Source organism: Ruditapes philippinarum, unplaced genomic scaffold (assembly GCF_026571515.1).
Source record: "Ruditapes philippinarum isolate M1 unplaced genomic scaffold, ASM2657151v2 ctg5022_1_1_1_1, whole genome shotgun sequence".
Classification (NCBI taxonomy): domain Eukaryota; kingdom Metazoa; phylum Mollusca; class Bivalvia; order Venerida; family Veneridae; genus Ruditapes; species Ruditapes philippinarum.
The window spans coordinates 1-10,911 of NW_026863179.1; the positions used below are offsets into that span (position 1 = coordinate 1).

Here is a 10,911-nt window from a genome sequence, read left to right on the forward strand (position 1 = left end):
CCCAACTTCTCAATGAATTGAGATAGAGTAAAAGGCTTTTCAGCATCGGTTACTAGTTACCCTAAGATCGACCTGAGGCCATTTTTAGCCTGTCACATATCCAAAATTTCCTTGGCGATAAGGGGGACTCTGCCCCCTTTAAACCCCCCAAACAGAAGGGGGCACATCCCCCTTCTGGCAACACCCTGATGTAATATTTGGATGGGAGATGGCGCCGAAAAAGTGGTCACTTTTTTTAACAACATTTCTCAAACAAAAACAGTGTTTGGGCCTAAATAGGCCATTTTTTCACTGCTTGAGGCCTCAAAAAGAGGGGGGGGGGGCAAAAAGCCGTCGAAACACGCTTATATAAGGGAAAAGGTTAAGTTAGAATTTTGTCAAAATTTCTTATTATCAGTAGGATGAATTCAAAACTTTTAAAGCTATCAACATGAAACTTAATACTTGAATATCATGATAAGAGACAAGGGACATTACCCTGGAAGCAATACTTTTAGAAGTTGTGCCCCTTTTAAAGTTATGATTTTATAAAAGTTGGTTATTGATAATGATTGCCCTTTAACACCACATGCAGTGCTCTTGTCTTTTATGATGTCAGTGAAAAACTTGATTATATGATAGACATTGTTAGGAGGGATATCAAAAGACATGTACCATCATTATTTTCCACCAAATTATTGTAGATTGGCTACTTAATGTTATCATTTTCTATTCAAAATATCAAAGTGTATTAACAGATAGCTCATAATATAAAGTAGAACAAATTCATTACATAAATATATAAGTGATTAAAAGATCATTGCTATTTATTTCATTTTATTTTGTATCACTTTTCTGAGTAAACATTATTTATATTCCAATTTTCAGCCACTAAATGCCATGGTAAAGTACTTACTCAAGGGCAGGCAGGACTTGTTCCTGCACAGCTTATTTTACAGCAGTCTGGTGGTCTGAAAAATGTAGAGACTCAATCCACAACAGATACTGTAGGTAGGTGTAAGTATTTTACAATGTCATACAATGCAAATGCATGTACAGTGAAATATAATTATATTTATACAGGGATATAAAGTTAGTTCTCATTTACACTTTTTAACTTAAATACTCCCATAAGCTATTACATTGAAACTCAATATGTAGATGCACCTTGATGTGTTCTATCTGCCAAGCACATTTTCAAGTCAAAGGTCAGGCTCTCTGTGACATGTAAAAACCCCCACAAAACAGGTCTTTAAAGAAAATTGATCTAGGAGTTTCATACTTTCTATTTATATGCACTTTAATGATATCTACCTGCCACACCCATTTCAGGTTAAAATGTCAAAAGTCAAAACCACTGGGACCTGAAATAATAAAACTCGCCTTCAATGAAATGCAATGATCTAAAATCTAAGTCATTGGGACCATTAATTCCTATTATCTCTATATTTGCAATTTTCTGTTCTGCACTGAAAATAGTGGACCAAGCTAGTCCTCTAAATCTCTTGTATAAAAGTCTCAGTGTAACAAATCTTTTGTATAAAAGTGACAAATTTCCATGTTTATGCTTAATTTGAAATAATGCATACCAGTGTGTTCAGATACAATAGCTTAGCACTGTAACTCTACTGAGATTTCTAGTTGATAAAATAAGGATAGAAGAATAAAGAATCACTCATTTTCCAGTTTCAGGTGCTGTTGGTACTCCACAAAGTCCTAATCTTCAAATGGTTAGAACAGTTCTTTCACAACAAGCTGGACTTAAGGCAGGTCAAGCTACAATCTTAATTTCCCAGCCAGCGCTGCAGCAAGGGCAAGTGCTACCTCCTGGTCATATTGTTCAGAATACTAGACCACAGGGAAAAACACAACAGCAAGGGAAGCCTTTATTTGCTCGAATAATTAATCCTGGATCTGTGAAGCTTGCTGGAGGAGTTCAGGGATTCTCAACACAAGGTCAGCTTATCCAAACAGTTGGTCCTACAGGACAGACAATTGCTGTGCAAAATGATGCAGCCCTTAGACAAACACTGAGTAAATTTGTCACGGGCGCAAACTCTGGAAGCCCTGCTAATGTCATATTTACAACAGTTGGGTCGTCTGTAACAGGTGTTACCCCTGGGTGTCCAGCAAATGTTATTCTTGGTTCCTCAGGAACATCTATCACAACAAGTCAACAAATTCTAGCAGCAGCTGCAGCAGGTAAAGCTGCCCAAATTAAAGAATTAGAAAAAGACAAGAAATCGTGAACTTCATTTACTTCTGATTATATGTTATTGCCATGTTCTGTTCTGTCTTTAATTAATTCCGATTTATCTGTCCTTAAGTGAATTAAATATCAAAGCATGAATACATTGTACATGTATTAGGCAGTTAGCTTGCAGTTAAGGGGCTTTTTTGACATGAATATCAAAATATAAATACATTGTACATGTATTGGGCAGCTAGCTTGCAGATAAGGGACTTTTCAGACAGGAAAGATGACATGCAGGACTTAAATGTACGATTATCGTGTGGTATAGAGCGTGTTTATCAATTATTACCTTTCAACATATTGTAAAATTTGTAAGTACTTAGAACTGAAAAAATTAGTAAACTGTAGACATGTTATTATAAGAAAAGGAATAATAGCTGATGTATAGCTGAACTAAAAATAAATGCTTTATTGAAACTTTATGCAATTTGTTATTATCTTTCAATTGAATGCCATTTCAGGAATATTGAAACAAGTTTTATCATATAATAAATTGTAAGTAGGATACAGTTTACTAAACAGCCATCTGTCTGTTGGGTTTTGCTTGCTTTGGAAATAATCCAAAAATATTGGAGGCTTAACGTGAGACTGTTTTTGTTGAGAGAACAAGAACCATAACACTATTGAATACTTTGAAAGTTTGATGTTTGTTTATTAAAAAAAGGTTGATGCAGTTTTCGTTTAAACGCTTTTGGAATCAGTTCCTTTTATAAGTTTTATTTTATACATAAATACAAATATCAGGTTGAAAGTCTGTCCAAGGTTGATAATTGTACTGCGTCAGGGTATTTAGCTGTCCTTCAGACATAAATAGAGGATATTGATAAGTTAGATACTGCATTTATTGAACGCGTTGAATAAAAATATATTATGCGAGCCCCTTTGCGGAGTCTCAAAATCGGCACGGATGTATGATCAAGTTACATAAAACATTCCAAGCCTTTCAGATTTTAAATCATACACCTTGAATTTGTATGACTTAATTTAGTGAATAAGTACCAAAGGTTTCCAAAAATTCTTTGCTATACATTTTTTGTAATTTGTAAATGGATTGGTAAAGAAATATGTCTTTGGGTACGGAGACACCTATCTTAGTTTTGATGCAAATTATTACTACTTATTCAAGTCTAATATTAGATATATGTCCCAGATTAGATTAAAAAGCATCGATATAAGACATTATTGTTGGCAGACTTTAGATCAAACAGTTTTTTATGCAAATATCATTTGAGGACGCATATGACACTTATTTGATTCTCAAATAATAAAGGTAGAAGTTTCAAGGTCAAAGTAAAAAAAAACGTGTAAAGTTTAAGCAAACATTTTTGTGTCAATTTTTTATAGAACTCATAGACTATACATGTATATCTTTTATAAAATATTGACAATTGATTTTGGACACTACTGGTTAGTTGTCTCGCACCGCTGGATATATTGGTATTTACTAGATAATTATCACGGAGAGCCGGCTAGGCGCATGACACATTGAAATCAGACTTAAATGTTTGAATTCAGCATTAGAAACAAACACAAAACAACATAAAGTCCTGGCAATATTTACCAAATTTCATTTCAAGATTTAAAACAAGAATAAGATGTTATTTTAAACCTTTTATTTAAAGAACATTTTCACCTTGAAAGAAAATAAAACAACAAAAATAATTACATTATTTCTTTCTTGCATAAATATTTTTGATGTTAACAATACACCATTTTGTATGTTTTAGGAAGTCTTATATAATGTATATCCAACAAAGAAGCTCATTTATAGAGTTATAATATTTGTTGTTACAGTAAAATAAAATCGTTATCATGAAGCTGTAATTTTGCAGTTCAGCTTATGTGCAACATACAATGTATGTGCAATTAGAATAAATTTTGGTCTTATTTTTTAGCTCACCTGTCACAAAGTGACAGGGTGGGCTTTTGTGATCGCTTTTCGTCCGGCGTCCGTCCGTCCGTCGTCCGTCCGTCCGTAAACTTTTGCTTTAAATGACATCTCCTCATAAACCACTGAGCCAATTTCATCCAAACTTCATAGGAATGTTCCTTTGGTGGTCACCTTTAAAAATTGTTCAAAGAATTTAATTCCATGCAGAACTCTGGTTGCCATGGCAACCAAAAGAAAAAACTTTAAATATCTTCTTTTAAAAAACCATAAGAGCTAGAGCTTAGATATTTGGCATGAAACATCTTCTAGTGAGTGTCTACCAAGTTTGTTCAAATAAAAGCCCTGGGGTCAAAATTGGCCCCGCCCGGGGGGGTCATTGATTTTTATTATATGCATATAGTAAAAACTTAAAAAATCTTCTTTTAAAGAACCCAAAGAGCTAGAGCTAAGATATTTAGCATGAAACATGTTCTAATGGGTGTCTACCAAGTTTGTTCAAATAAAAGCCCTGGGGTCAAAATTGGCCCCGCCCCTGGGGGTCATAGATTTTCCCAATATGCATATAGTAAAAACTTAAACAATCTTCTTTTAAAGAACCGTAAGAGTTAGAGCTTAGATATTTGGCATGAAACATCTTCTAGTGAATGTCTACCAAGTTTGTTCAAATAAAAGCCCTGGGATCAAAATTGGCCCCGCCCCAGGGGGTCATTGATTTTCCCTATATGCATATAGTAAAAACTTAAAAATCTTCTTTTAAAGAACCCAAAGAGCTAGAGCTAAGATATTGAGCATGAAACATCTTCTAGTGAGTGTCTACCAAGTTTGTTCAAATTAAAGCCCTGGGGTCAAAATTGGCCCCGCCCCAGGGGGTCATTGATTTTCCCTATATGCATATAGTAAAAACTTAAAAAATCTTCTTTTAAAGAACCATAAGAGCTAGAGCTTAGATATTTGGCATGAAACATCTTCTAGTGAATGTCTACCAAGTTTGTTCAAATAAAAGCCCTGGGGTCAAAATTGACCCCGCCCCAGGGGGTCATAGATTTTCCCTATATGCATATAGTAAAAACTTAAAAAATCTTCTTTTAAAGAACCCAAAGAGCTAGAGCTAAGATATTTAGCATGAAACATCTTCTAATGAGTGTCTACCAAGTTTGTTCAAATAAAAGCCCTGGGGTCAAAATTGGCCCCGCCCCAGGGGGTCATTGATTTTCCCTATATGCATCTAGTAAAAACTTAAAAAATCTTCTTTTAAAGAACTCAAAGTACTAGAGCTAAGATATTTAGCATGAAACATGTTCTAATGGGTGTCTACCAAGTATGTTCAAATAAAAGCCCTAGGGTCAAAACTGGGGGGGGGGGGGGGTCATTGATTTTCCTTATATGTGTATAGCAAAAACTTAAAAATCTTCTTTGGAAAAACCCAAATAGCTAGAGTTTAGATATTAAGCATGAAACATCTTTAAATAAATATCTAAAAAGTTTGTTAAAATAAACGCCCGTGGGTCAAAACTGTCCCTGTCCCAGGGGTGTCATTGTTTTTAACTATATGTGTATAGTAAAAACTTTAAAAATCTTCTTTTAAAAAAGCCAATAAGCTAGAACTTAGATGTTTAGCATGAAACATCTTCTTATGGGTGTCTACCAAGTCTGTTCAAATAAACAAATAAAAGCCCTTGGGTAAAAATTGGCCCGGGGGTGGGGGGGCTATATACAGGTGAGCGACCTCAGGGCCATCATGGCCCTCTTGTTTCTTTTGTGTGGCGTAAAAATATGTTTTAAAAAAATCAGACGTTTCGTTCATTCCATAACATACATAGATTATATGTTATACATTTTAGTTTGTACCCTGTGAAAATACATAAGAACAAAAGATATCAAAACTAGTCTTATAAAGTTCTTCTTCATCAGGAATTAATTAAGTCGAGAAAACATACATGATCTGGTATAACTTAACAGAGTGTGAGTGTGTGTTTAATCAGGGGAGTCTAACTTATACCCTAATGTTGATGACCATAAATCACTGCACCTTTGAAAACGGCCATGTCTGGTTCTTTCGGAATGATGACGTTAACAGTCGGAAAAGCTTTTATTATGGCCTCTTGAACTTTTGGAGACTCGCCGACCATCAGAAATATGCTCGTTCCTTGAACATCAGGTTCTTTCAGTAAATGTTGAACATGATCTACTATCCTATCAGTACAAGGTTTGAACAGATTTTTGACTATGTCTGCGTCTATTCTTATTTTATCCGACAACCATTTAATTCTACCTTTATATTGTGATTTCTCTATAGCTTGCAGTGTACTTTCATGATTTATTTCCTTTTATATACTTGGCAATGAAACTGGAACTTTGAATGTTTCTTTTCCAGTACTGTCAGCTTTTAGTGTTCTAATTTTTGTTTCAATCTCATTTTGTAGATCTATTTGATCATCAGCATTTTCATAAATCCACATCTGATAGACTGCGTCACCTGTTATGTTACGGAGGAGTTCATGAAATTCCTCTATCATCATGTTTTTACCACATGCTATACCAGTTGCCACTTTGATTTCTAAAAGGCCACCGTCCGACTGACGCTCTAATATAGTGAAATCAGTAGTACTACCTGCAAAAAATTATTTGTTTACTATTTTTTAAAATTTTTATATACTTCAGCTATATTCATCTTAGTGATTTAAAAATCAAATTCTGAAAGATTCATCAGTTTTTATTATGCCCCACCCCCCCCCTTCGAAGAAGAGGGGGTATATTGTTTTGCTAATGTCGGTCTGTCGGTCTGTCTGTCTGTCTGTCTGTCTGTCGGTCGGTCTGTCGGTCTGTCCGTCGGTAGACCACATGGTTTCCGCTGATTATCTTGAAAAGTATTTATCACAAAGTCTTCATATTTCACATAGTGATTGGTCATAACTAGTAGATGATCCTATAGATTTTGGGGTCACTACGTCAAAGGTCAAGGTCACAGGGACCGTAAATGTCAAAATGGTTTCCGCTGATTATCTTGAAAAGTATGTATTACAAAGTCTTCATATTTCACATAGTGATTGGTCATAACTAGTAGATGACTCCTATTGATTTTGGGGTCACTAGGTCAAAGTTCAAGGTCACAGGGGCTTTAAATGACAAAATGGTTTCCGCTGATTATCTTGAAAAGTATTTATCACAAAGTCTTCATATTTCACATAGTGATTTGCCATAACAAGGAAATGACCCCTATTGATTTTGGGGTCACTAGGCCAAAGGTTTAGGTCACAGGAGACTTAAATGACAAAATGGTTTCCGCTGATTGTCTTGAAAAGTAATCAAAACAAATTCGTCATATTTAACACAGTAATAGGTCATTACTAGTAAATGACACTTATGGATTTTGGGACTACTAGGTCAAAGTTCAACGTCACAGGAGCCTTAAATGTCAAAACGGTTTCCGCTGATTATCTTGAAAAGTGTTCATCACAAAGCCGTCATATTTCAAATAGTGATTGGTCATCACTAGTAGATGACCCCTATTGATTTTGGGGTCAAAGGTCAAGGTCACAGGGACCTTAAAATGTCAAAATGGTTTCCGCTGATTATCTTGAAAAGTATTTATCACAAAGTCTTCATATTTCACATAGTGATTGGTCATAACTAGTAGATGACACCTATTTATTTTGGGGTCACTAGGTCAAAGGTCAAGGTCACAGGGGCCTTAAATGTCAAAAGGGTTTCCGCTGATTATCTTGAAAAGTATTCATCACAAAGTCTTCATATTTCACATAGTTATTGGTCATAAGTAGTAGATGACCTCTAACGATTTAGGGGTCATTAGGTCAAAGGTCAATGTCACATGGGCCTTAAATGTCAAAATGATTTCTGTTGATTTTCCATAATTGAACACTTCCATGTACCCATTTTTGGCAAGTTTCTGTAATAAAATTACCAATTATGTGAGTCAATTGCTAGAAAGGGGGTATATGTGTCGTTCGACATTCTTGTTTTTCTTGTTCTAATATCAGCTCTATACACTTTAGTAATTTACAGAATTACATAAAACATCCTAATTTATTACTAAGTGAACAGTTTCAATGGTTTTAATTTCTCATTGTACATATCATTTTGGAAGATCAATTAACAGTTTTTCTAACAATTAAAATGTAATTAGAATTATATATATCAAAAAGCAACAGAAAAGAATCGGTTTTTATAAAGCTTTACATAGTCGTAAGCACCCATTATGGCTATTGGCAATATCTGAGATATTGTTTTTCCCTTTAACTTTATAAAAATATGCTTAAGGAATCTGTAGTTAATTGAATAATGGTGTACAAATTTTATTTTTAATCAAGTAGCACAATAAAACTGTATACTGAAGTAACCCAATATAATTTTTACTCCTGGTAATTGTTATCCGAATACATATTTTGTTGTTAAAAAAGGTTGTTGTTGTTGTTGATAATTTATTAATTCTATCTGTCCTCTTAGACATGTAACATAGACATTTTAAGATCGTGAATTTTATAGTGGTCAATAAGACCTTGATATAAACAGACTGTCCTAATCAAGTTACAGAAAAAATGTATTAAGTTTATTCCCTCAATCTTGTATAACTTTAGTACATACCTCCAAAATCAATAACCAAACATTTTGTGCCAGGACTGGATATATCGGCAGTCGTCAATTGTCTAATCTGTTTTTCCGTTTGGTAGTATACAATTGCTGCTTCTGGTTCTGTGACAATTGTCAATTGTTTTTCTGCAATATCAGCCTAAAATATTAAAAAAGATAATGCTACATTTTTCATCAAAACAATGTAAATAATGTATTACATAAACATTATAGACCTTCTTCATGATGTGATTGAGTAAAACCAGGTTCCAGTTTTATTTATCACATTTTATGTAAAACGTCAAAGTCAAACTAAAAAAACAAGAAATGTGTCCATAGGACACGGGTGCCTCTACATTCCCACACTGCTCATAGCTTTCGCAGAAGCGGTGGGTCCTTTGCCGCGGCGGTGGAGTATTCGTCGCAGATGCGATGGATAAAATATGGCCGTTTGCTGTTGTCGGTAAGTATATGACTGGAATTTGTTTTATGTTTTAATGTTTTACTGGAAACACTCAGTGAGACTGGAGCCCACATATGTACTCTTTCAACCTATTACACGCACACGGTGCAATTCATTGCCGTTTATATGCAAACACTTCTGTACAGTTTGATGAGGAGACGCCACTTTTGCCTAATTTTGGTTAAAACACATACAAATGTGTGCAAAACGACACCTATAATACAACGACATCACATCGAATGAATGATTCTTTCACAAATTAACCATAATTTGGAAAATTGGGAAATTAATATTGCCTGTTTGTAAAAAAATGACAAAAAATGTTTTCGTCGCAGACGGCGGTGGATTCGATTGCAACGCAGTGTGGTGGGTCCGAAACCTTTTTTGTATATTTTAAGAGTTTAACTTGATTTCAATTATGCACGGTCCTTTTCTTACTTTTACATTTGAGAAACGTGTGTATTTGATGTTTAAAGCGATATTAATTTTTATATATACGCTCGTACAAATGTATGTCCGAAGTCCGTTTTTATTTTCCTTCCATTGAAAATTACTTCAGCCATAATTATCATAGAATAATCCACATTCAACAATTTATTTCGGATTATTACTAAGTATCAAGTACTGTTGAAAAGCGCAGGAACGTAAGAACATATCATATATAGTGCCCTGTATCATATTTGTATTTCCAAGTTCATGTTAGGGATCATGCATTTGACAAACCGGACCGTAGAGGAAACGGCGGAAACTAAGAGTCATAATATTTGACCTTGATGCACCACCGAAAGGAAATTTAGCGATGTGCAGGGAATTCCACAAATGTGATGTATCCATATATCACATGTGTCAGACATTTACATGTTACACGTGATCACGTGTTATACCTTATAACCAATGCCGATTTCTAACTTATTGACAGCGGCATGGCAGGGAGATATATATGCATATATTTTTGCATTATGGCATATGAGTTATAAAAACATATAGTTTACACATATTCATGGCATTTTCGAGAGTATCATATTAGTAAGAAAGATTTTGAAAGGCTATACAATATGGCCGTATATAAAACGGATGTTTGAAAATGTAATACATAAACTAAATAAACAGCAGTCGTATATATAAACTTTATAATACTGCATGTTTGTAACGTAATTTTTAATTGGAAAATCGAGACGTTTATTTAATTATAGAGATTTTTGGTTTATTTTGTAACTTTATTTTCTGATTTTTACACACATGTACAAGTATTATAAAGAATTTCGATAGCTATTAATATTACGAGCAACCGTTTACATACGATCATATAACCTCTTGGATTTATTTAAAACGAACTCATAATATATCAAGCATTTTTGTTAGAAAAAAAATGAGATAATTTCATAAATCGACGGCAGCCATGTATTTAAAAAGTACGTTGTATGTATATAAACGTCACGATTATCCAATGAAAAGTGACGTAACAAACGTGCAGTATTATTAACACATGCACGTAAAATTAAGGAGATTCAAGACAATCAAATTCTTTAAATTAAGCATGATGCTAGAATATGATAACATAAACATTTAGAGCGAAAAAAAAACTTACAGGTCACCGATCTCATTTCCTGTACGTGAATTTGATTTTTCCTTAATTGTGGTTATATCAAGGTCATATAACTTAAATGTTTTTCCCGCTTGTTATGTTCTTCACTATAGTTGTGTACATTTCCAAAGAAAGACTTAATTCCATAAAAT

General features: G+C 34.2%; 1 protein-coding gene across 3 annotated transcripts; it reads left to right on the forward strand.

The window, feature by feature from the left end:
• The first annotated feature begins 732 nt into the window (after window positions 1-732).
• On the forward strand, window positions 733-2,655 carry LOC132721377 (uncharacterized). Of its 3 annotated transcripts, none has more exons than XM_060705672.1 (2): window positions 733-990; window positions 1,672-2,655. In XM_060705672.1, exon 2 carries the CDS (start codon window positions 1,707-1,709, stop codon window positions 2,226-2,228), a length of 522 nt encoding a protein of 173 aa, XP_060561655.1. In that variant the 5' UTR covers window positions 733-990; window positions 1,672-1,706; the 3' UTR covers window positions 2,229-2,655. The 3 variants fall into 3 exon arrangements, with proteins under 3 accessions (XP_060561655.1, XP_060561654.1, XP_060561653.1); XM_060705671.1 differs by having other exon boundaries at window positions 736-996; window positions 1,666-2,655; XM_060705670.1 differs by having other exon boundaries at window positions 784-990; window positions 1,666-2,655.
• Window positions 2,656-10,911: the final 8,256 nt, after the last annotated feature.

Excerpts from the sequence above, each read along its gene's own strand:
- LOC132721377 (XM_060705672.1), top strand. The coding sequence starts at position 1,707 with ATGGTTAGAACAGTTCTTTCACAACAAGCTGGACTTAAGGCAGGTCAA.